The sequence below is a fragment of the Pithys albifrons genome, chromosome 2 (assembly GCF_047495875.1).
Source record: "Pithys albifrons albifrons isolate INPA30051 chromosome 2, PitAlb_v1, whole genome shotgun sequence".
Lineage (NCBI taxonomy): Eukaryota > Metazoa > Chordata > Aves > Passeriformes > Thamnophilidae > Pithys > Pithys albifrons.
The window spans coordinates 18956634-18984200 of NC_092459.1; the positions used below are offsets into that span (position 1 = coordinate 18956634).

The 27567-nt window shown below is 37.9% G+C and overlaps 1 protein-coding gene across 6 annotated transcripts in view; it reads left to right on the forward strand.

Moving 5' to 3' along the window:
- The window catches only part of DLGAP2 (DLG associated protein 2), a 459639-nt gene that overhangs the window by 355231 nt on the left and 76841 nt on the right, over window positions 1–27567 (forward strand). For all 6 annotated transcript variants that reach the window (XM_071548431.1, XM_071548426.1, XM_071548428.1 and 3 more), the window contains one exon: window positions 11685–12754. In XM_071548431.1, coding sequence (XP_071404532.1) covers window positions 11685–12754 — 1070 coding nt within the window. The remainder of the gene's footprint in view (window positions 1–11684; window positions 12755–27567) is intronic.

The following is a 27567-nucleotide window of genomic DNA, read 5'->3' on the forward strand; positions in this document are numbered from 1 at the left end:
GGGAAGCACACAGAATACAGAGTTCATAGGGGTTTATATTCTGCTTAGGCAAGGTGGAAATGCCCTGGTACTTCCTCTGGGGCTGGGAGTTTTACACTTGATCACAGGACCTTTCAGGAGTTTTTGACACCTTCTAAAATGTTACAGCTGCCTGTTAAGTCAGTGCAGTTGAGTCAATTATGGTCCATTATGTCCTGCTAGCAGAGATGAGTACCTTCAGGCTTCCTGTGAATGTCCTGGTCCTTCCCCAGAGAGGAGGAGAGTTATGACAACTGAGTCATTTGTGTAAGGATTCACTTCACAGGATTTACCTCTATCTTTATCTGATTCAACAGCCAGCTTGTAGCCTGATTGAGCCACTAGCATTCCAGTCTCTCACACTTGTGGGTACATTCTTCTCACTCGACCTGGGATTGCTGGACAATAGTATCACCTTTATGTTAGCTCAAATTCCCATGCCTGTCCAAATTAGTAGGCATCTTTGGGGAGGAGTGGGCTTCAGTGAGCAGTTGCTTCTTTGCACAGTTTGCTACAGTGTTCAAAAGTCTTTCACTGATTTTAACAATGTTTAAGGCATTTACCATTTCAGTCTCTCACACTGGATGCCATCAATAAAAACAAATGATAACCCATTCTCCCCTAGAGAGAATCACTGAAACTGGGAATGCTTTTATAGAAGTTGTGGCATAGTTAGTTAAATTCTGTATAGACAAGCTCTGTAGGTACAGCTATGCTAGTGTTGCAGCTACTGCCATCTAAAGATGGACAGAACACATCTGTCTCTGTCTTTCTTCTGGTGTTGTGTTCTGTCATTTGACGATTTGAGTTCAAGTCCATGGACTAAATATAAAAGCTGCAAACTATTAGCTCTTTCTCAGTCTTCACTTTTTATTGCTGTTGCATACGCATAGAGTTAAATATTCATCGGAGAGAAATCTGGTTCTAGGTGAATACTGTAATCACTGAGCTATGGAAGTGGGCTTGCTTTCTTTCTGTGCATACGCAGCCCAATGACTACATCATTATTTTGTATGAACAGCCTCAATCTGAAGGACTGCTAGAGACTGTCATTCCTGAAGAAAACACAGAAAGGGCTTTCCTGGAGAAGGAAAATAGTTTCCCAAGTCAAGACAGAGTCAAGATGATATTCTTTGAGGTAGTTCATTATTCTAAACTCTCACTGTCCCAGGGAGCTTCAAGTTACAATCTCTCTGGTATTGAAGAATCTCTGTCCCCAGGCCCTTATTTGTAAAATGGGTTTAGTATTACCTAGTGAGATTTTGGGTCTTTGGTGGGGATTAATTAATCTGCACAGTCTCTCACCAGAGTGAAAATGCTGAATAGTCATTAAATAATATTATTAATAAAATGATCCACTGCCTTAATTGGGAAAAGGTATCAAGGGATGGGATTGATCTCAACTCTTTTACACTATTGATTCTATAAAATATTTAATTTCATAAAACAGGCAGAAATGAGATGGATTCCTTCAGAAAAGCTTATCCAAGTGTTCATAGACTGTTTTTAAGAACAATATTTTATACCTTTTCCATAAACATTTATTTGTTAACAGAGTTCCAGGTGATAACTATTACTGTTACAAGCTTCACACTCACACCAAAAATTCCTATTTTTTCACTAGTAATATCTCAAATAAGCAACCTGATAAATGTGGCAGGGGATGGTTGTGGGAGCAAGAGATCTGACATGCATGATCCCAAGCATGTCACTGTAAATCGCGTGGAAACTGGTGTTCTTCCAATTCCTAACTTTCATCTAACTGATGTTTATATTATATGAACAATGTTAGTGTATTAGAAAATAAACATTTTATAAAACTACTCTTTTCTATGCTATCTAGAAATTTCTCAGTCTTATTTACTTTAGGCCTGTAAAGGCAAAGGCAACATTTTGCTCTGGGTGTTACAAAAAATAGTGCAATTGTAATAACACATAGAAAACGTTGAATGCTTGAATGGCATTCAAATAGTTAAAGAAATGTGAACAAGAAAGATGAGATGGACATCTCTAATTAAAAAGATTTGACTAGGTAGTACATGCACAGAGCAAAGAGGGAAAAATAGTATATAATGTTGGGGGGTAGGAGATGGTTCCCACAGGTCCCTCTGAGCTGGAGAGCACAAGAGAGATCTGTTTACTCAGAGAGATGGGAGGCAAAAACTGATTTATTGCACAATCACAACGGTTTTATAGGATTCTGAGGGGAAGGTGATGGAACTTGGACAGGATTGGGTAAGGGCTCAGAGGAAGGGAGTGATGTGGGCACTCAGCTAGCCAACAGGGGAAACAAGGATCAAACCCAGTAGGAACCAAGGGATTGGTGATAGTAGATGGGTGAGATAACCAATGGGGTTAGGACAGAGGCAGAAACCAATAGGAGGGGTGGGCACGATGTCAGCAGCTAAATTGGCATCTTGAGGCAGAGCAATCCCAAAGATGGGGCTGCTCCAACCCGGCCTGACAGGGGCAGAGACCCTGGCAGGTCTCGGCTGCTGCCGTTGGGCAGCAGCAGCAGCACAGCAGCGGCTGAGCTGGCAGCATGGGGGTTGGGATGCCACCCGAGGGGGACAGCTCTGACCCAGGAGACAGTCCCTGTGCCTCAGCGGCACAATGACTCCTTGGCAACAAAGTCTCAGGGGGAACACACTGGAGGGGTGACAACCATGTGGGGGAAGGTGACAGTAAAACCTTTTGAACTCAAACCCGCACAGTAAAATGCATAACTTTCAAGCTCCCACAACCAAAGGCTTTCATGTTTGTAGCTGGTACAGTCCAGGCTGTTCACCGGCACCATCCTCCGTGTGGGTCTGTATCAGAACTTCTTCTTTCCATATTTCATAGTCTGGTTTGTTTCCTACAAAATAGATTATTGAAAACTACTTTGACTCCTTTTTATACCTAAGGAAAACATTTATTTTACATAAGTTTTACACATAGCCACTTCTAATGTCAAGCAAAGAAAAAGAACATTCACTAAAGACTTTTTGTTTCAGTAAATTACTGTTTTCTCTTCAGGATATTGAATTATGTTAAGAAAAAGGTTGAAACCTGTAAAATAGGTTGCAGTTACTAATAATGGTCTTAACCTGCCCCAATTGCAAAGTAAACTATAAGGGAGTTTAAGAGCAGGTTACAAAAATGCATCTTTATTTCAGTTGATGCAGTTGTGCTTTTGATAAATTTGTAAGGTCCAAGTGTCAGACAGTAACTCATGGTTATTCAATCACTGTTCATTGCATGATTGTGCCATTATGACCTTATGTGTTGAAAGGAAGAAAGGATATAGCCATTCTTGAAATAAAAGCATAAATAAAGGCCTGACTTTTCAGTCTGTCTGTCCTTCTACCATATTATCCAACTTTACTCAGTGCAATGAGCGTCTGAATACTTTTCACTTTTCAAGAGGTTTAGCCTTATGTACCAGGCACAATGGGAATTTTTCCCAAGGATGGGGCAGGGGTTGTCAGTGAGCTCTTGGTTTTCCTCTTTGCCATATCTGACTCAGTCCACCTTCCCACAGAGCATTCAGGGATGCTTAAATATGAGTAGACTTTCACTGGTGCTGGTGGGACTTCAGTCGCAACCAGGGCTTGGCCACATGGAGTAAACTGCAACACTGACACTCAGCCCTGTAATTAATGGGCATAATAACAAACACTCTATTCTAAATTCTTAGATGGGCTTTATCCCAGAGACTGAATGTTTCCCTGGTTTCTGACACTAACCTCTCAGGTACAGAAGTTACTTTTACTCTTGTGCTATGGAGAACTGAAGTAGGGAGTCTACAAGAGATATCCACTAAGTTTAACTGCAATTCACTGAGGCCAGGTCAAGCCTCTCCATGGCAACTGGCGTCACTTCACATGGCCTTATCCTGATCCATGCAATGAATTCATGGCTGGACAGGAAAACTTGACGGCAGATTTTCCAAGCTAATCTTTTATCCACAGGACTTTCTTTCTATCATGTAATAAAAATATGTAGCCAGGTAGTTTGGTGTGGCGTTGTAAAAGTCTTTTAAACTTACAAGACATTTTAAACATGAGGTGCCCCGATATAATTCAGTGTCACACTGTTATTTGCTTGTTGTGACTAGATGAATAGATACTGCAAAAAATAGCCTTTTTATTGCTGTTATTCTATTATATCTCTAAATAATTCCACTTCATATCCTTCCTTTTTCAGTACCCAGAAACTGTTGTGTAGAAGTTTACTGATGTGATGATCAAGATCACAGAAAATGTTAATGAAATAATACATTTTTCAGAAAATAAATTTCAAACTTTCAGTTATGCTTCAGAGCTTGTTCTGTGAATTACTTTCAGTTATAGTACAAAATCAAATCATATGGTCTGAGCATGATATAAAAACATGCTAATGGTCTGGCATTTTAGTTATAAGCTTTTGGCAACAAATGCTTAGTAACAATCTGCAGACCAGAAGCTATTTCTAAAAATTAAATACCTCATAATATCAGATAACTCTGCAAAAATCCCATTAGGCCCAAGGTCAATTCACAAGCAGGGGAAGATATTTGTAAGGATGCAAGATTAATCAAATAGGATATTTGTTATGAATTATTCATTCATTTCTACTAGAGAATACAAACAGGGTTATGTATTCATAAACAAATATTTCTGTTCTAAATTATTTCATACAAGGGATGTTAACAAAGGAGGGACATTTTTCTCTCCCTCATGCCCTGCTGACCTCTGTAACACCTGGGTACATACCTGACATGCAACATTTACTTTCCCATAAAGAGTGCAACAGCTGCATGAGAGATGAGAGACTGACTCATGTGACTGCTTTGTCGCGCCTCCCTTCCTCAATGAGTGTCTTAACTGTATTGTCCCTTTTCAAAAGGATAAATGTGCAGCCTTTTAAATGTATTCCCATGATGAGCAGCTTAAATGATGTGCTCTCCATTTCCCCAGAAACAAAGTTAACCATTCTCTACCTCCCCTCCACATTCGTTATAGGCTGCTTAGGCTCTGTTGGGACTGGGACAATTCACTGGCACTACCAGGGTGGTGGAGATACTTTTATCATAGACCTAAATGACTGCAGTTTTCTCTCACAGTCCTGGGCACACAGGCTGCTGGTTCAGTCTGTCTTCCTAAGGGGATTTGCACTAGTGTAAGCAGTGCAGTAGGATGAACACCAGCAAATATTGATAGTATGATCCCGACTTTCAATGATGAGTTCAGTCATCACCTGTCATTGTGCAACTTCATATGTTTTTCCCACCATTTTATAATGTCACTTCTTTTCATAAAATAAAACACAACACAGAGTAATTGAGATTCCCTGTCTCCAACTTGGCCAGAGTAGGAGTACTTACACCATCATCTCATTCCCGGAGCAGGGATCACATCCTGACCATTCACTGCACGTGGAAAATCTGTGTGCTAATGGTTTTGGGAAAAGGCAATTAATGTTTTCAATGTTTGTCACAGATGCAAAACAGAACTCAGCCAGACAGAAAAGAGACAGCACCCTAATTTGAAAAATTCCCAATCTGGAGGTTATGAAAGAGTAAGAGTGTCTGCCTGTTACTATGGCAACAGGTTTAAAAGGGAACTTGTCACCAGGCTGCTATTTCTTCCTATACCCCATAGAAAGTCAGGGTGAGTTCTCCTCCATCTCAGTGGGTTGAGCTGAACAGAAAAGTTCACCATACAATGACAAAGCAGCAAGAGGCAGCACCAAGGGTGCACAGCTGAGCAGATAATGATGAACTCCTAAAAGTAAAAGAAATAATTCTTTTGGCTCAGACTGAAGCTAAAACTCTAAAATTTTTGACGAATCAAAAGGCTGCAAAGAATGGATGCTGAAGCAAACAGAAAATTGAATAATTTTCTTCTGTTCTGACAATTTAAAAACTGTATTGAACATTTTAAAAAAGGTGATTTTGAAATAGAAAGGTATTTTAAATTTAACCGTCATGTTCTGCAATAATCAGTGCTTTTGAGAATTAATGATTAGATTATTTCTTTCCCAGAAGAGCACTCTATAAAATAAGTAAAATCTTTAAAATACATCCATATTTTAAAGAAATAATAAAAGGCAATCTAGAGGGAATACATGCTAAATATTTTTGCTTGGATAGAGAAGCATTAGTTTTTGCAGTCCCCTCAGTATTGAAGAGGATGGAAAACCTCCTCTGTGATATATTATCCTGAAAAAGGATAAACTTCTAGGAATTACAGAAACACTGACTAAAAAAAATTAAGGAAGAAGATCATAAATATCAGCATTATTTTCTTTTTTATCATTTTTATTTAAGAATCAATGATAAGTATTTCTTATTAGAAAAGAAACATTGGAAATTTGGTGGTTCCACCTACTTCTTCCTCTTGATTGTGCAAGGAGACTGAGTGCAAAAAATACCTTGTTGGAACTGTCCTATGAGAGAGAATATTACTTCTCTTTGAAGGGGTCCTGCCCTTCAGAGTTTAGTATTTCAAGTAAGCAGTCTGAGAGGTAAGATAGAAACTCACAGAAAGGTCAATGCACTGCTTGCACTGCACACACATGGAAAATACAAGTCATCTTCTAAAGCTGGAAGTTACAGTAAGGTAGTCACTCATCTTTATGATATTATGTAAAATTTTATGCAAGGTGCTGTGCTACATAAATAGACTGGAAATACCATGAGACCATTGTAGAAGCTTAAGGAATTTCCAGAATGTTTTCCTTGCATTTGGCAGATTAGTCACTCAACCCTGAAATATTAATTTTCAAGTTTAGAATAAAACAGAGCAAAATAATATAACACGTTAATGAGGAAACAGTGCTCATCTAATACTACTTAATGAAGACCTTTGACAGACAATTTTCCAGCTACAACATTTTAATTATCCATTTTCATATTTAATATTTAGTTATTTGATTAATATACCCATTTTTCCAGTATTTCTTTTTTTATGAGTTTTAGATTAGACTGTGAGTATATATTTTCATAATGCATTGCAACACTGAGTCAATGGCATGAAACAGCAACATGCAGCAGCCTGGTTTGTCTACTACCTCTTTTTGAATGCTAGATTAGTTATCTTTTTTCAGCAATGCATTTTTCTGGTTACACTATGCAAAAAACCTGTTTCTTCTCCAATGAAAACAGCACAGATGTTTCGGATGGGAAAGCAGTTTACCAAGGGGCTTATAAGGTTAAAGCAATTTAAATTAATTTCTCAATAGAAAGGGAAGTGCTTTGTTGAAAATAAATATTTTTTTAAAAGCAAAAATCAGGCATTGTTTAGTAGTTCCAGAAACCACTGTTATGCTCTGAAAGCTTACTCTCAAAATTTAACACACAAAAAAAATTCTGGAGACATGCACTTCCTTTGAATATTAGAGAAGTTTCAGTGGTTTTATACTGATTCTGTTTAGCCAAGAGCAGTGTTCCAGAATCTCTAGAAATGCACAGATCTTATTTCCCATTACTTAAGGGATTTTAGCATTTTTGCCCAAGAACATTAATAGTAATTCTAATTCATTATTTCAAATATTATTCTTGGTCCTTGAACCTCTCTTTCCTTGCTACTGACTAGCACAAGGAAGAAGCCCGAATGCTCTAAAAACTGTGACCAGACCCTGAAGAGAGGTAAAACAACCTCTGCTTGGAGGAAGAAGGCAATGCCTTTAGCATCAGAAAGTCCAGAACTAAAAACAGGGGCAGGAAAGAAGCAGAACAGTACATGGCATAACAGGAAAAGAGTTTAAATAGATGGGAAGGGATGCAGAAATCCTTCCATCTGTCGAGGTTAAAACTTAACTTCTATCTGTACAGTAGTCTCTGAAAAAGAAGAGCTTTAAGGGATTTTCAGGGGTTTGGAATTACTGAATTCTCTGACATAACAGCCTATGTCTTGTTCTAGGTCTGCCCCCTGCCCTCAGTCTTTAAGTATTATCTGACTATCCACTGAAGTCAATTGAAAGATTTCTTTTTTCTCTGAAACTTAAAAAAAGCTATTCATATGCTCACATGTAATATATTTTTCTCTGTTTCTGTTCCTATATCTCTTTGTCTGCTTTGGGTTACGTTTATTTGTTCTTCTGTCTCCATTTAGCTCTTTTTGATACTGATGGTGGCACTTCTATATTTTTATAGTGATGGCCCACAGCAAACCTAGGAGCTGCTGTAAAAAAAATCTTCAAAAACATAGACTAAAATTTCAATCCAATCTGTCATTATTGGGTAAATCTGGAACTATTTTGCTGTACCAAAGTATTATATTTCTTTTTAAAAGATCAAGAAAAAAATTATTACTGTAGATTTATGAAATTTTATGTATCACCTGAGCAGTGGTCATTGACTGTATACACACTTTTAGCCCTTTGCAAATGCTAGAAAAGCATGTTAGCTTAATTGAATTTTAAGCCAACATGTTTTTCTTTGCGTTTCTGGCAAGCTAAAAGCTACCAATTACACTGGTCTGGTACCACACAGTAATTCATTCAGATGCAGCTCAACTGTTTCTTCAAGCCCTGAAATGTGTCTCCTGAACAAAGTTGAATGAATAGTGAAAAATACAAATTATACATTATAATTCAAAATCTAGATTTTAAAAGGTTTGTAATAAGAAGTTCTCTGCCAAGGACAGAGAACTGTCTGATGTCCTAAGCAGAGTTAAAACTTAATTGGAGTGATAAAATTAGATGATGCACATTTAAGTAATTTGGGACTTTATCTAGTTTTAGTTACTCTCTATGACAGATTTAGGAAGGGAGAATTACTTTTGACAAATGTTGCCTTCTTAATTCAAGTTTTAATTATTTCAATTAAGCTTATTAAATGCCTATAGGAGTTTCTGTCTACTGTGTTTCAATCAAGAAGAACTCAGATATTCCATGAAGCACATAAAATGCTATACGGTTGTGGAAACAACATACAGAAAATTGTGTTTTTCCACAGTTGCACTGAGATAGAGTCACAGGGACTTATGAGGGCTGGAAAAGCTGTTGTTAGATTACCCATTGCAGTGCAATCAAATCATCATGTCTCATATTCCCAGGGATGTAAGAGGATGAAAACGTTTGAAGCCTTCTGGGCTATGTTTGATTCTGCATAAGGTTTAAAGAAATCACTAGGGACTAGCAATTCTGTGCTAGGGAACTCATTTAAATGAGTTTCTTATTCTCTTTCTTTCATTCTGGATGTCTGCTGTGCCCTTCCTTTTTTTGTCTAGATGCATCACTGAGGCATAGTGCAAGTTACCTGCATTCATAGATTGTGACAAAAAGGCTTGGGGTTGACTCTCATTGTGCTGTCAGTTTGACAGAAGAGCTTCCTTCCACCTCCCCCTGGCTCACACTTCTATGATCATTAAGGACTGCAAATCCATAAGCACTTTGGAAAATGTTGCCTGTATTCCAATTTCCTTTTCTGTAAAAGAACAGTATATTCCACATTGGATAGTTTGAGTTGGAAGGGACCTTTAAAGGTCATCTAGTCCAACCTCCCTGTAATGGGCAGGGACATCTTCTACTAGACCAACTTCTTCCAGTGTTTTACTACCCTTGTTGTAAAAAATTTCTTTGGTCTATCTAATCCCATGGGATTGTAAAAACTAATGCAGTAATCTCTGTCAAGTGCTTTGGGTACCCTTTATGGGAAGTACTGACTAAATTCAATACATTGTCCATTATTATTTCCCTGATAATGTTTGGTAATATCCTGGGTTAAATACCACTAATTACAGGACTACTTATGTGGCTGAATCCCAATGTCCTCATAATTTACTACCTTGTCTGTATATAATCAAAATGACGTCATTTCAGAGAAACAATTTTGTTTCCTTTTTGTAACTACATTTATGCAAGATATTGTAACCTGAAGAGTACAATAGACTGAGTAATCAGCAGTAGTAAGTTTTTATTTGGATACAGTAAGAGCCAAGAATTAAGTAAAAGAAACTGAAATGAAAATAGAAGCATAAAAGGATATATGTGCATATCCTTCACTTTATGCCACGATAAACTCTGGAGGTGACATTTGGACCCTTAAATCCATCTTTGACTTCAGTGTGACAGGATTGTGCCTAGGCTGAAGAATGTTTTACTGTTTATTAGTTTAATGCTGCATTCATTTTAAAACATTATCTGAAGCTCTGTTGAAATTAGGGTGTAATAAAATTATCAAAGCATCTCCCACAAGAGAAAATATAGAGCATTTAGGTTATGAGATTGCTGATGCTAAAGTCTTGGTAACAAATTGCCTTCTGTACTCAGGGTATCATGATATAACACATATTAGTTGAATAAAATTAGAGAGATATGGGTATTGATCTGTTTCATGACCATATCCAGGCATTGAGTTTTCACCAGCTGTGGGAATATGATTTAGGAGAGCTTAGTCGCAGGCTTCAAAACTCCTAAAAATGCTGTCAGCTACTGTGTTATCTCTACAGGCCAGTTTCCAGTGTCCAGCTGATATCCTTTGGCTTCCATTCTGGTTGAGGCCTTCAACTTGCTTGTATCAAGCACCTGTGTGAGATGATTTCGATTCTTAGAGTAAATTTGCAGAAAGGCCGTGCTAACTGGGTTGTATAAACAGTGACACATCTCTCTGATCCTCTAAAGGATTATCTTGCATCCTATAACTTTGTCTGCTTTTGAAATGTTTCTTAAGTCGGGGGAAACTGAAGAGGAAAAGTGAGTGAGAAAATTAAACTGAAGTATTTCTGTGGGATTTTTTGCTTGTTGTTTGCTTTTTTTAAATTTTCTGTTTGTAGCATTTGACAGCTGCAAGAGGAAAAGATCAAAGGCTTAAGTATCAAAATCTTTGCTTACAAGCTACTCTTACCCAGCAATCATGCTTGTATAATAACCACAACTTGGAGCACATGATTCATAGGAACAAATAATCAAATATATGTTGAGTATATAAAAACCCATAGCTTGTCCCTCAAGATATTTGTTTTATCAGAAAGAAATTAGACTCACTAAAAATATATTTTGTAGTTTGGCAATACAAAGGGGAAAACTGGCTAATAGAGAAAACTTTACAAGTATGGGAATAGCAATAATACTTCTGGACTAAGGATAACAGATGTTCAAATATTATGAAATTCTTATTCAGAAACTGTTTAGTGATATAAACTATAGCTTCATTTCAGTATGTTCATATTCTTTTTCTGTTTGCTGTTTATTATTTACATTTATGAAGAGTAAACTGAGGATCATGAAGCTGAAATTTATTTAAGAAAATGAAGTTCAATTTATAATGCAAAAAGGGTTCCATCGAGAAATAATACATTTAAGTTAAGATATCCAGCTGTGAAACCAACGAAATAGAAACTAGACCCATGTAACTTAAATGACCAGCCACAAAGCTTGACATATGATTTATAAATATCAAATAATAAACTAAATACTTGAATGCATCCATTTAACTTGAATAAATTTACACAATGAATAGCTTCATAACATTTAGAATTGCAACACAATTTTGCAGGCAGGAAGTTGCATTCACTTCATAATTTGCTCATAATAAATAATTTTAACCAGTTTTAAAGTGTTGGATGAAATTCTGTGAACGGTGAGACCTTTCATCAAGCTCATAGAGAAAAAATGTTTAGTTTTTCAATATACTTGGATTTTTCAAGTTAATCTTTTAATCAGACACATAACACAGGTTTTATGTGTTCTCATGACAGACCAGCAGTACTCATGGTCGCCTTCTCAGCACTTCAATGAAGAAAGATACTCTCCTGCTCCGAGGAATATGAAAGGATTATCTGGTAGTCGCAATCAACCACAGTTATGTTCAGCTCATACCTGTGGCTTAGCATCCCCTGAAGATTGTGAACATACCCACGACCATATCCACCATGGGCAGGAGCCAAGGCAGTCGTATCTTCTCAGCCCCACGGAGAGTTGCCCGCTGGATCACCATCGTTGCTCGCCACGCAGCTCCATTCATTCTGAGTGCATGATGATGCCCATGGTAATGGGCGATCACATGTCAAGTAGCACTTTCCCTAGAATGCACTACAGCTCTCATTACGACTCAAGAGACGACTGCACCATGTCTCACGGTAACCCTAAGATTAACCGTATTCCTGCAAATCTTTTGGACCAATTTGAGAAACAACTTCCTCTTCACCGGGATGGGTTTCACACTTTACAGTACCAGAGGACCTCTACAGCTGCAGAACAACGCAGTGAGAGCCCAGGAAGAATACGCCATCTCGTTCATTCCGTCCAGAAACTTTTTACTAAATCTCATTCTCTGGAAGGATCATCCAAGGGCAATGTTAATGGAACAAAGGGAGACAGTCGAGGGGACGATCATCATCATGGGCACCATTCCAAGCATAGCAAAAGGAGTAAAAGTAAGGAGCGAAAACCAGAAAGCAAGCATAAATCTGGAATGAGTAGCTGGTGGAGCTCTGATGATAATTTGGACAGCGATAGCACTTATCGAACCCCTAGTGTGGTAAATAGGCACCATGCAGATCATATATCCCATTGTTATCCTGAGGCACTCCAGGGGCATTTTGGGGATCTCTCACTGAAGACTTCCAAAAGTAACAATGATGTGAAGTGTTCGGCTTGTGAAGGGCTACCAATGACCCCTGATAGTAAATATATGAAAAGGAGTTCTTGGTCAACGCTTACAGTTAGTCAGGCTAAAGAAGCTTATCGCAAATCATCACTGAACTTAGATAAGCCTCTGGTTCATCAGGAAATCAAACCTTCCTTGAGGCCATGCCATTACCTTCAGGTAAGAGGAAGATTTTCTTAAGATTTGTAATGAAAAGAGCATCACAGTATATGCCATAATCATAATAAAAAAATTACAAGGACAGTAGGTATATCTCAAAAAATTTCTGTATGGCTCACCTACTATAGATATCCCATGAAAGTGAGAAATCTCTAGCTCTTGTCTTTGTTTATAGAGCACAGATTAAAAACTATAAAACTGGTGTGATATAAATTAGTTTCAGGTCAGTGATTGTGTTTTAGTCTTTGGAGTTCACACTGAACACCTTGATAAAATCCATATATCACACTAAAAGAATGGAGCAGTTCTCCCAGGAGGTCTAAGGGCTAGAAAAAGTGTTTCAAATACATTTGTGAATGAGTGGTTTTAAAAGCAGGCTGTGTGGAATCCTATTTTTGTGTTCTTTTATTCCTTTTCTCCATGGTTTTACAAGTAACAGAAAAAGGGATTTACTGCTGTACCCAATTGCTTTGTTGTGGTGATAATCACTCACATATTTGCTTTTAGTGTTTGGGTCACCCAAGATCATATTGAACTAGCTCTCTTTTGAGACCACACTATAGCAACATGTTTGTTAAAAGTTACATGGGTACCTCAGGGAGATGGCCCTCAGACTGCTTTTGGTGGTGTTCTGCACACTTGTTTTCTCTAGCAGCAACCAAGAAGCTTCCACTTTCTCCTACATTTAAATTTGTATGCCTTCTGCTTGATGACATTTGCCATCCCCAAGTCATTCTAATGTAGCTATTTATCATGCTGCTCAATGATATGGATTGTAAAGTCACATGGGTTTAAAAAATACCTTCCAAAATACTATTTTTAGACATTTACATCATCTACATGGCCCAGGTCCAGCATAGTCTCATCACAGGTGACAGTAGCACATCAATTTGCAGAGAGAACTGTAGTGGGAGCAGAGCAGAAAGAAGGGGGTAGTGGTGAGGATGACTTCTTCAGCTGACTTGGTCACTGGAAAAAATGTAGTTTACAAGTATTCTTCAATTTTTACTAAGTGCAGCCTGCAAAGCCCACATTGTTCTGCATATGTTCTATTGCTTTTTGAGAAACTTGTCTTTCTCCAGAAATTAACCAATTCTCACATTAACATGGGGAAATCTCTATTCCAGATTTATGTATTTGGAAATTTTCAGTTCCTCTGGGCTCTGCAGAAACTGACACACAGAGAATAGCAACAACCACTACACTTCTGTGCAGAGCTCTCTCCCCTCGGAGCTATGGGCATCCAGTAGAAATGAGTCACACTTGAAGAGCCAGATCTTTTCAAGTGCATACACATCCAGGATCAATGTTCTCTACTGAAACAGGGAAAGTTTCTCATTGCAGAGGAAGTAAAATAAATTGCAGCCCTCCTGGCATTACCATGCAAATTTATTCCAATCTAGACTGACAGCTGTGGTATTTTATCATATCCAAGCACATTCTCATGTATGTAAAACAGACTGCACTTCCCTGAAAATTTTTGATCTAACTCAACAAGCCAGAACTGGAAATGCATCATATGCAGACTTTCCCTTGTGTCTGTGTTCTAAAACCACATGAACAACAGTTCTGACATTACAGAGAAGGTTAGGTGTGGCTAGCTTTTCCTGTACCATTGCATACTATTACACTAATAATTCTGGTTCCTTTACACCTCTGCTGGGTTTTGTGCTTTCCTTTTCTATCACATTTCATTGTTTCTTCTTCCCCCTCCTCTCTACATCTCCTTTGTGTTTGTAAAAGCCATCAGTTTTTACTTTTCACCTGCCTTCTCCTTACTCCCAGTTTATATTGGCATTCTCAAGTGAATATGAAACACTGAATTCACTAACTTGGTTATCACTGAGCTTTAGAACAAGCCCAGTCAAGCTTAGGGAGCAGAAAAGCACATTTTTTGCAGAGTAATTTTTTTATGCTTTTTATGGATTGGGATGACTACAGAAAGAAATTTTCATTCAGCAATCAAGAAGATTCATCCACTGGCAGGTTCATCCAACTTAAAATCTAGGAGATGTGAGTTTGAATTTTTGCTGCACTGAAACTTTGTGGTCTTTGTTTTTAAGCCCCTGTAAAAGCTACATAGTACCCTGTGCCTATTCATAAGGATCTTATAATGGAATTTTGTTAAATCTCAAGTGCTCAGTTCCTACCATAAGTAATCTATACTTCTGTCCAAAGCAATAATTCAAGGAATTCTATAAAAGGAATATTCTTATTACGAAATATTAAAATAAAATATATGTTCCATCTTATCAGAATATGCCATTCAGATCAGACTGAGCAAGTGGCTTATTCACTAGCCCAAGGTCAGCAAATACATTGAAGGGACCCCATTCTGTCAATGTCATAACTAAATGCTTGGCTTTGAAACTTCTGCTTTGAGGGATGCTATGCTGTCACACTGTAATCATTAAAACCAGTGATACATTCCAGTATTAGCTGTGCCATGAACTTTCTCTCTGACCCAGGAAATGTAATTTGTTAATCACTGCACACTTCAATTGCTCTATCTGCAAATCTGAAGAGGCGTATTTAACTTTTCTTGTGGCAGTGCAAGAAGCATCACTGAATAATGATTGGATAAAAATACTCATTAGGTTCAGAAACTGAGAAAGTAGAGAAACATATCAGGATCCCTAGCCAAGAGAGTTTGTGCCTGACTCTAGAGTAGATGGCAATGAGAATTCAAGGGATTATAAAGTTGATTATGCAGCAGCAGATTTCCCTAAGGTACACAAGTGAATAGATTAGCATAAAACCCCAAGGCCCTTCACAGGGTCTCTGTGTTTAAAGTATTACAGCACATGATATTAAAAGACATTTCTCCTGACTCATGTCAGCTATGTATTTTTAATTCTTTTTAAAATAAAGCTGTGGAATTATAGTTCTTCAGTGTTTTTATGTATGAAAACATACATAAAAATAATTAAACATACCACAGAATGAGAAAAATTAATTTTATATGTTTATATATTGATATTATCAATTTATAATATGTATATATACACTTTTTTCTACTACCTATGTATATGAGGTTGCACAGTAGCCAACTCACTTTTCTATGTACTAGTTTTCTTATTATTATTTATTTTCAATACCTGTATAAAATATTGCTACTTCTGTTTTCCAGTGGAAAGTTTTTATATACAGTCACAAACTGGAAAACCATGCAGTGTCTTAGGCTTGTGCTTGAGAGTTTGTTTTCTGTCTTATGTTTCTGGTCTTCCATTTTGATTTCCACCTTAATTACTGAGCTGCTTTTTCCTTCAAACTGAAACTCTGAAGAGTGAATAAAGGAATTTTCTCTCTAAGAAGGTAGCTGCTAGCAAATTCATGAATTCCTGGAAACAGGACCTGAGTAAAGAGGTTCTGAAGGTGTCTGTATGTTATATGCTTCAGTCACATCCTAGGGTTGAAAGCACATATTTCTTTAAACTGGTACATCTCCAAGCTTAATCTCTGGCTTCTCTTTTAGGGTTTCACATTCCCTTCTCCTTTACCTACAGTCTTTGCAGCTGGGGGATTGCCTTCAAGTGGGAGTGTCCTGCTGGAAGTCAGAGGTGATTCAGGGAACATGCAGCATGAGTGGTCATCTAATCCTAAAGTGAATAGTTCAGGAGAACTAAATTAGTTGAAATAAAGCTGTATAAAATAATGATGATTTTTTGCATTTAAAACTCAGATCATATTTGCACCACTCCTGCTACAGTGCAGGAGGTGGGAACAACAAAGAGAAGGGACAGGGAAAGAGTGGGAAGACTATTGTTTGGGGGTGTAATGTCAACCAGATGGTCAACTAGCACCTCAAGAGCAGAGAGCAACCATTTGTAGCTGTGCATTAACAGTATTTATCAGATCATGTCTTATAAATGAACGTTTTTATGCACGGGCCTTTAATTTCTATTTTGAATGCAGACAAATTGAGCTACAAATGCATTTCTGGGCACCAAACACTTCTGTCATCTCACTGAGCAACCAGAATAGCCCTGAGTAGATCATGAGTGTAGTAAAGCACATTTTTGTATAGTTTTGGCTATAGTTGCTGCTACTGTTTTACATGTCATTTTAATTTTAATGTAAAATATTTTAAGAAAAAGATAAATGAGCTGTGAGATCTCTTCTGTCTTCATCAGCTGTTTTGGCTAATTAGGTTCCACACATGTACAGTGCAATGACTTTGATTAATACCACTCTGATATGAGCACTTGCAAGGAGCAAAGATTTTTAAGAGAAAAAAATGGATATTAACTAGATAGCTGTGTTAAAATGATGAATACAAAAGTGTCGCTTACAGTTTCCAGAACTAAAATAACTTTAAATGCTAGTTAAAGAAAAGTAATTCCTACAATAAAGCCAAAGATAGGCAAGAGTATAACACTCACCATCACTGTAGTTCTGGAGCACAGTGCTGTGTGTCACTGATTAATATTCCTTCCTCACCCATTCAACAGCCTGCAAAGCAGCAAGCAATCGAAGTAAACATACCACAAGGTACAGTGAATGAGTCAGCACCAAAAAAAGAAATAGCATGTTCTAAAAATGGCTTCAGCCCACTCCTGTCTTCCTAGTGCATTTAAGTACTAGCGTCATCCATTACAGCAGCGGCACTGCTAAGCATGTGGGTAATAATGTCAGCTGTGTACTCTACAGAATGAAAGAAAAGCAGGTTGATATCATTAAAAAAGAAAAAGAAAAAAGCAACAGTTTCAACCAGGCTCTTTTTTGGTTTAAGCTATGCCGACATGGTGAAAAGCTTTGAGGACAAGCTAATGGATATATAGGCCTTGAGCCCTCAGTTGCATTTTTCCAGGAACTCTCCTGGGGACAGGACAGATTCCCACAAATGAGACCACTGCCCTTGTGAGGCATGCTACTGCTTTGCACTCTCCCTCTGGTTTGCAAGGATGGATGGATTTGAACTCAATGCACTTTTCTCAGCAGTTCATCTTTGTGAAACTAGGTTGCATCGGTTTTCTTGACATAAACCCCATATATGAGGTACAGAAACTGCATCCACTACTCTACCAATGAGTGCACAGCATGGAGTTAGACAGAGCTAGCAGATTTTTGATACTCACGTCCAAATGACTATCACCCATGCTGCCTCTCACAATGATTTATGACCAGCTACCACTCAAGAATTAACTGGGCTGTTTCCACAGCAGGAAAAGCTCGTATAGACAGTAGGATAGCAGAGTAGTCTGCATCCTAAATCAGCATGCACACATACTGCACCATTTTGTTTTCTACAGCCCATTACAGCACCACAAGGATGTCTCTGCTACCCTTACACCCTCCCAGTCAGGAGCAGAGATGTGTAAGGGAGACATGTAAAGCCCAGACAATAAGGGAAATGATGGGAAAGTTAATGCCCCACAATCCATTCAGTGTTAATGTCAGCCTGAAACATGTTGTGGAACATTAAATAAAAAGGAGTAATAAAACTGACACTTCTCTGTATTTACAGAATGCTGATGGTTTTGTGTGTTACAAATCCCAGAATACTTCTTAAATACTCTTCCATGGGAAACCAAAAAAGGAAAATAATTTAAAAATAATTAAATACATTCAATCAATAATAGTGTAAAGCTCTGACCAACCAGCTGTCTCAAATTACTGGTATCTTGAATTATGTTAATCAGTAATACAACCATGCACTGCTTCTAATGCCAATGTATTAGGATTCTCATATTGGGTAAAATGAATTGCTGAAGCTTTTTTCCAAATAAGAGTAGAAAGATTTCAGAGGTAGTATTTTCTAAAAGCTGCCAAAACAAGTCCCTATTACTGTGGAAATGTCAAAGCTAGGAGTAAAAAGGGAGGCCGTGATCCCACTGCCCTTTAATCAGGGAGAATTGTCCTCCTTTATAATGTTAGTAGTGTGTTGGCAAATTGTTTTTCAATGTTCACTTCACTGAAGCTGAAGGGTGACCTTTGCAGTTGTTACTCAAAGGTGTCATTGGTTCTGAAGAATTTTCAGCCAGGAGTAACTTATTATTTTATACACTCAGGCCAGTTGCATCTGTCAAACATGACTGCCAGGAATGCGCACTCAGGGCTGTAATGACTGCACACTCTCCTAGGCAAGCCTGGGGCAGACCCAGCTCCTCTCCTGAGCAGTCCATGCCATTTTTCCTTGTCAAGAGGTGACTGTAAAAAAGTGCTGAATTATTCACAAATATTGCATTGGTTCGGGTTTATTTTCCCTCTGGTTTTGGCCACCTTAGAGTGTTGTGCTTAAAGGTTGCTTTTTAAATTGGACTCGTAGATGTATTTAAATGCTTGTCAATATGGACAAGCTCCTGGTACTTCTGGTGGGGAAACATCTTTTGAAAAGTGTGCAGGTAGTCAAGTGTCACATAGTAGCTAGACAGAAAAAAAATACTCATTTTGCTCTGGAGCTACTTAATTGCAGTCCTCTGGAGCTAACTGTTTGAAACTGTCAATCATTAGTTAAAATCAGAAAAATGGATGAAAGACAAAGATATATTATACAGCCTTTAAAATTATCTTTTCAAGACATGCACTTTTTTTTCAGTAATAGACCTATAACGAATAGAAAAAAAAAAAGAAAAAATATTAGAAGATATCATTTTCTTCTCAGATTAAATAATACACTGTTTACAGGCCACTTTCTGGGTCAGCCTTTTAGGTTCTTCCTCCTCTAGACTTATATCTCTGCAACGCTGGAGTCCTTCCACATCCTTAGTCTCTGTGTTTTTAGAGGTGCTGTGTAAGTATGCTGGGAACACCTCTCCTTTTCTTCCTTTAATGGCATTTTTGTCTCTTACTTTATACTTCTGTGACCTTAAATGATCTATGGGTTCTTGCCCCACTAAGGAAAACTTGTAGTCAGCTTCAGTGGCTGAAGCTGCTTCCTGGGCCTCATCTGCTGGCTGTTAGTCAGGCAGCCCAGTTGGAAGGTATATTCCTGGTTCCCCTTTATCTGTAGTGAGAGACAAGCTGCAATCCAGATTAGGTCTTTAGCCTTGGTTTTATCAGAATTTGCAATTAATTCATAGAGAAAGATTTAAAGGAAAATGCAGTTATGACCTGGCCGCAAAAGGCAAAGACATAGGAAAACAAACTCTGGGTGCAGGACTGTGGCAAACTAATTGGCAGAAAAGCTAGATTTTGTGACAAGAATACAAAGTTCCAAGTTGACGTTTCTGTGGACTTCCATTACTAAAATAATTGCTACCTTGTGCTATCAAACTGCATAGTTAAAGGATAATTTCCTTGGTACTGCCTCTTGATCCTCAATACTGTTATGTGGCTCAGCCTCTCTCAGGCATTTTTCATCCAAGCTAGCCAGTACGTTCCTAAACTTCCTGAGTACTGTTAGTTCAGGAATTAGCACAGGCCAGAGAATGTTCGTGGTGGCCATGCTGTTTTGGAGGCAAAGGTTGCTCCACAGCATGTGTGTGGAGTGCTGCAGGGCAGCTGAACTCCAGGCAAGACAGTGGGTCTTCATTTACTAATATATGCACAGCCCAGGAGTAGGCATCACACTGTTTTGCATCCTCCTTCCCTGCTGCTCATGTAGCAGCACAGTGAGTTGGAGCAACTCACCAGTTCAGCTGAACATTTACCTTTACTTATCTCTATTACTGTTGTTAGGGTAATTTTCCAGGAAGCACTCTAAATCACTTGACCATTACCAGCATTGCTTGAAAATCTGAATATTGCTTTAGGAAAACCTGCTCCACTGAAGTTGATGGTAGTATAATTTTAAAGTGGCTTAAGCTGACTGCAAAGTGGCATCCAGGGTCACTAACCAAAGGAAATATGCAGCTAACTGGAATCCAGGTTTCTTGTTTGAAATCCTACTGGTTTTGTGTCTTAGACTGAGAGATTATAAACAGGTTCTTATTTAAGTACACACCAAGCCTCACCTCATATCAAAATTCTGGCATAAGATCTCAGTGACCTCCAGGCTTAAAAAGGGTAAATCACTTCCAGTGTGGACAAGCCCATGACCTCCATCTGACTGCACCTTGTTCCACCATGTCAAAACAGCAGAGTCCAGAGGGTCCCAGGGAGACTCAATAACACAGCAGCAGATTTGCAGGTGGCTGAACTGCAAGGTCTGTGCTGTCAATATGAGCACAGATGGTGATGAGGTGGGAATTTGTCCCACTTTCATCCAAACAGTATAAACAAAGGCACAGAGTCCTCACAACACTAGTTACGGTGTCTAACCATCCTCAAATTCACATAATTTCTGGAGAACCCATTAGGAAACATAGTGCTGGTTCTTTTCTTCTTGTTTTGTGGTTTGTTTTTTTTTTTTAATTCATCCCTGTTGAAATACAAGTTATAAAGCATTATTTAAGTGTAAAGAACGCTGTTCGGTAAAAAATATAGAAGTGGTGACTAAGTAACCCTGATTACACTAAACAGAAATCTTCTTTCCATCAAGGACCTCTTAGTGCAGCTTTGGTTGGAACTACACATGAGAAACTAAAATCAGGCAGTAAGTGATCCTGGTAAATGATTTGCCTATTTAAACATCTCCCAGCTGTTATAGTATGTTTTTGTTCTATGATCTGCATGGGTGTCCAGTCCATTACCAGCTCCCAAATTCCTGAAGTCAAGTTGTCTTCTATCCATTGTAAAGATGCATTTTTTGGGACCTGTGCAATTTCCTTCCTCCTCCTGTAATACTACGGCTGTTTGTAGCAAAGCCTGGAGAGAATGGCTGGCAAGATAAAGATGACTCTTGTTTTCTCAGATTAGATCCTGCCTTGACTGTCAGTGTCAAGAGACTTTTGGGAACACTGCAAGAACTTGTTTTGTTTCTGAGCTGCCAAGGAGTTCAAAGAGTAGAAGGTGGCATGTGAAAATTAAAGCTAATTATGAAGATTGACATTTTTAATGGTGAGGAGGAGTCCCTGGCTTGTTTTGCAGAGATTTTTGGATGGCTTCATTGTATAATTCATGCTCTTTGAACAATGAATTGGCATATTAAAAAAACAAAACAAAAACAAAAGCAAAAACAAAAAAAAACCCACAAAAAACCTAAACAACAACAACAACAAAAACAAAAATAAAAACAGAAGAAACAAGTCAAAAGTGTGCACTGAGAATGGTGGTGAGTTGTAGACACAGGGTTAGCTACCAAGGAAACAAACTTCTCTTTTCAGATACTACATTCTTCTCTCCTGCAAAAAGCCAGACCGACAGAGTCTAGAGTCCACAGACAGGAAACAGAGAGATGTCTTAGCATCACTAACTTCAGAAGAAAATTGTTATAAATTGTTCCTTCTTCAGCAAAATTTTTGAAAACACAGGAGGTCCAGCTCCCACCTCTCACTGTAATATCAAGGAAACTTTCTGCCATTACAAAAAATCATCTTTGTCTGCTTTCCAAGATTGTAATTTACTTTCATCTACTGCAGCTGTGCACAAAGGTCATTTTTCTGAGGCTGTTTGAAGAAGATATGAATTAACAGAAAACCTTGTACCTGTATTTCATATTGTGTCCTTTTCTTTTTTTTTTCTTTCAAGTCATCTCCTTGACCAGGCTGAGAAAGCATAAAATTACAAAACTTATGTATCTCCTAGATATTGTTTCATACCTTACCCTTCTTTACATCATTTACATCATCTAATTTCATGCACAGACAGCTCCTGCTTCTAGTAAAATGTGAGATTTATATTACTAAACTAAGCTTTAAGTCATAATTAATTTTTCATTGCATGTTACATCTGCATGCTAATGAAATTTCACAAGACTCCTATGGGGTAGGTAATCCTCACTTTAACCTTTGGGAATGAGAAATATGAAGAAGTGATAGACATCTCCCTCAACTGAAGCCATATATTTAGAAGTGTTTAATTTTAGATAGTAAAGTGATATGCCAGGTTTTAAGCAGGCTGGCAGTTTAGAGGTGGAACACCTTTAAAATTCTGGGAGCTGGGAACAAATGCCTTAGAAGTGAGTGGAACCACAGGAGCAGATCAGTCTTGAAATGTCAGTGGCTGTTCCCAGTTTGACTACTTTAGCTCAATCTTAAACTGAAATGAAATAAAATTTTTAAAAAATCAAATTAAAAGTGACCAAAGTCCCAGAGAACTAATATTGCATTGTTTCTCCCAGTTTTGTCATCAGTGTGGCATAGATACAAGGTTGCATATTCACACTGCTAGAACTAGTTCTAGGGAGCCTAGATTACATATCTGATGAGGTATAAGGAAGAACTGTGTAGTCAAACATTGGAACATGTTGCTTAGAGAGGTTGCAGAGACTCCATCTTTGGAAATATTCAAAACCCAGTTGGACACATTCATATTATCATAGAATATCCTGAGCTGGAAGGGATCTACAAGGATCATCAAAGGCCATCTCCTGACCCTGCACAGGACAGCCCCAAGAACTCCACCATGTGCCTGAGAGAGTGATCCAAATGTTTCTTGAACACTGACTTGGTGCCACGACTACTTTCCTAGGGAACCTGTTCCAGTGCTGAACCACCCAGAAAAACCTTTTCCTAATATCCAACATAAATCTCCCCTGACACAGCTTCATGCTGTTCCCTCGGGTCCTGTCAAAGGTCACCAGAGAGATTGGTATCTGCCCCTTCTGCTTCATGAGGAAGCTGTAGACTGCTGTCACGTCTCCCCTCAGTCTCTTCTTCTCCAGGCTGAACAGAGCAAGTGCCCTCAGCCGCTCCTCATATGCCTTCCCCTCAAGGCCCTTCACTATCTCTGTAAGGACTCCTGGGCAACGTGCTTTACCTGGCCATGCTTTGAGCAGAAGGCTGGATTTAGAGAACTCCAGAGTTCCTTCCAACCTCAGTGATTCCATGACTTCTGTTTTGTTCTGGAGGTTTGGTGAATCCATCTCTGTTTTCCCTGACAACATGCTGTTGCTTACAGACAGAATCTGTGCTTTGTGAGAATTAGGAGATTGACTTACTGCTGAAGTCTAGTCAAAGGTCCAAAATCCTTCTGACAGGCCAGGTCTGAGCACAATCAATACACCCAACAGGAAGAAGAGAAACATAGAATCATTTGGGTTGGAAATGACCTTTAAGGTCCTTGAGTCTAACAGTTAACCCAGCACTACCAAATCCACCACTAAACCATGTCTCTGAGCACCACATCTACACATGTTGTGCAGATAAATACATCCAGGGATCCCTAAATAACTCCAGGGATGGTGACTCAAGCACTTCCCTAGGCAGCTTGTTCCAGTTTAATCAAATTAAAACACAGTGTGAAATATATTATGTAATAAAAGAAGACAAAGAGAACTTCTCTAATACAAATATGTACTGTTTCTATAAAAAGGAGATATAAGTCGGATATAGAATAAAATTTAAAAATCATCACTTTCATGGTCATTAACAGGTCATGTGACACTTTAGGTATTTAGCCAAAATTAGTAGTAAGGGGTATTTTAAGACATGAACTTCTAACAAAGAACAGGAATAGTGACATTTCTTCTGAAAAAAAGGAAATTTGTTTTTATAGTAACATAGTTTCTAGAATACCCACTGAGAGATGACAGTTCACTTTCTTCCTTAACTTGTACAAGGTCAAACCCCATCTTCTCGATTCCCCAGATTGCATTCTGAGCAGCAGGATATATGCCAGTCTGGAGCAAAGGGACTTCTTTCTTTGTTATGATGCTCCAGGAGTTTTACATAAACACCCTTTTACATAAAACTCAGGCGAGTGTTTGAGGGGCTGTAACTAAACTCCCTCCTTTGAAGTAAGTGCCTGGATCATGAAGCTGCATCATACCATTTTATGGGCATGAAGTCCCTCTCTTCTAACCAGTCCTCCCCAGGCAATCTGTGAGTGCCTCATGAAAAGGCCATGAGTGACTAAAGAGGAAGAGAGCATAACAGTTTTTTCATCAGCCCTCAGTCGTCTTCCTGAGCTCTCCAAACGTTATTGATTAGAAGGTTAGCAATAAGGTCTCCCACTTCCACAGCTGTTTCATCATGGTAGGAAAGAATAAGGCTGTGAAAAAAAAAACAAACCTGAACTTTTTCTTCAGCAGATTATTTTAGGCTGTGAATGGGAAATAACAGAAGGACCTTTCTGCTGCCTGTAATCATGTACAATAAGCCTGAGAAAGGAGAAGCATTTGAGATTTTTCTTCACACTTTACATTTTGATTGCTAACTAAAAAGACCTTTTGCATGCTTCTCTGAAGCAGCTAACTCTTCTTAATGTCTTTATGGGGAATTTAGAGTTCTACCTAAGTTTCTGAAGTCCACTCTCAGATCAGCTCCATAAAATGTAGTAAGTGTTAGGTATCAGATGCTTTAATAAAATTGGCCCTAGGTGACTAATGTAAGATATCAGAATGAATCAGTATCAGAACAATTGAAAGATCTCAAATTTTCTGAGCCTGGTGCTTCTCACAGTAAGAGTCCATGAAATTTATGGAAGAGGCTCATCATTCTCTGTAATAGTTATAAGCATATCAGCAGCCAGACCTTGTCAACTGGTTGTTCTTGCAAACGGAAATTCATATGATAATATGCAGTCTAACTCCTCTGTGGATAGAAACTACATATACAAGGATTCATGTTAACATCTAGAACAGAAGGAAGGCCTTTTTAGGCATTATAAATATCAGCACTCATCACTATACGCAAGTAGATAATTAGGGTAATTATTCCAAATTAGCAGCTGCAAGTCCTGCAGATGGGAATTTCAGGGACTGGCAGCTGTTGTAAGAAAGCATTTCTTCAAACTGCAAAGCCTTTCCATATTTTGAAAAATATATATTCAATGACCCTCATACATGATGTTAAACACTTTTGTTAGTATTTCAAAATGAAAATCTTTCCTGCACTAGTATAATGCTTCTGCTGTTCTTTAAAGCTATGTTGAGTCTGAGATGCTCTGGACTTGGAAAGATTTTTCCAAGTATTTAACCTTTCAGCTCAAGTAAATGAAGAGCCAGGCTAAAGTGGGACTCATATTGTGCTTCTTTCTCAGTCCATGAGGAAAAACAATGTCAAGTGCCCTTTTGTTGGCTTTTGAAGACAGCAAAAAGACCAGCTTTTCTCCAAAGCTCTGCATGAAAACTTCTGAGAGAAGACACTGTCAAACTTGCTCACCAGGTTCCAGAAGCATTTTCCCTGTTTTCATTGTATTGTGTTCCTTTGAGCAGCTTAAGGGAAAACAAACCAACCAACCATTTATTTTAATTATGAATAATTTTTATGTGACCTTAAACGTTTCTGTGATAGCCAACAAGTTGGTCTGATTAGAAAAGGATTGGTGCCTATGTCTGTACCATGAGCGTATCAGAAGCATGAATGGAGCAGAGCTTCTTGTTTTTAGCTTTGGTCTTTAGCTTTTATGAATTCATTTAACTTATGGATATGGAAAGTAAAAGAAATGTAATCAACAGAAACAGCAAAGCATACAACTGTACGATTTGCCCTTATCACGGTGAAGAAGCTTAATTTTTTAGATACTGTAATATAAAAAATCAGTCCTTCCTATCTTTTAAAGTAAGATTTCAACTTCAATCAACAAATAAGCTTGTGTTTACTCATTTAAATCCAGTCCTTATCTAATTATTTGAACATGGAATTTCAGACAAAACAGAGTTGAGAAAGTGATAATTTTCTGCATTTGAGTAAGTAAAAGGTTATTGATCAATGTATTTTTAAACTTTCTATTTAATTATCTTTGAGCTAAAATGAAAGAAAGAAGTTTCAAGCTAAGACTAAAATGAAAGAAAGAAGTTTCAAGCTAAGATAATTATTCTGTGAAAAAGTTATGAGTTTTTGAAAATATAATTAATGGTAAGACTGAACATGATAATTCAGCATTAGTACTGAAAATTGAACAGTATATCTTGTAGTTGTCCTATTTAGATGCCAATAACTTCTCTTTCAGCATTTGGATTTTGCTTTTAACAATGCTGACATACAATTAATGGAGAATATTTAGAAGTGAGAGTATGTTTGTATCATATCAACTAATAAAAATAGCTCCCTAATTCAGATTTTTACAGTTAATAATATTGCCAGCTGTAGATTAAAAAAATGCTTAAGAAAATATATTTGTAATTACCTTTTAGGTCTCCTAGAACCTCAGAAAAAACCTTCCTGCAACATCCATCTCATATATGCTACATCCTAGAAAAGAAATTAAGATCATGTATCGCATTTACAGGCTTCAAGTTTGGGAAGATTTCTGAGACTTCCTTTTCAATCACCATCCAAAGCTGAATTATGTGAAAAGTTTGTTTCTTTGCATTATCTAACCCATATTTCATTTAGATTCATGCTCTATCCTATTACTTTGTGTAAGAATATGACTCATAATGTTTTTCTCTGATAGTTATCAGTTATCTGATAGTTACCAGATAGTTTTTTTGATCTGTGCAATCTATTTCATCTTTTCTTAGCTGACTTCATCTTCTCTCTTTTTAATTTTTTTATTGTTTTGTCCTGAGCTTGTTTCTTTAATGGAGTATCTCTGTTTTCACTTGTTCACCCCCTTCTAAAACTTCATTTTTCCCTTAATCCCTTTTTAAGACTCAAAGCACCAGGTCTGTTCATCTCATGTGTGTGGCTAATTCATCTGTCTTGAAAGGGCAGTAAAGATGACAGGCAGATCAAGTTAGTTATTTAAATCCAATCATCAAGACTGCTGAAACCAATTGGAGAATTTGCTTCAGCTCTGCAGTGAACTCTGCCTAGAGATTCTAAAGACTCAAACATGTTTGTCTTAAAAATCTTTATTAGACATCCTGCTTTGCAGAAACTCCTAAATGTATATAGAACTGGAGTTTCAGATTTATAGTATAATGAAAATAATGCCATTATACT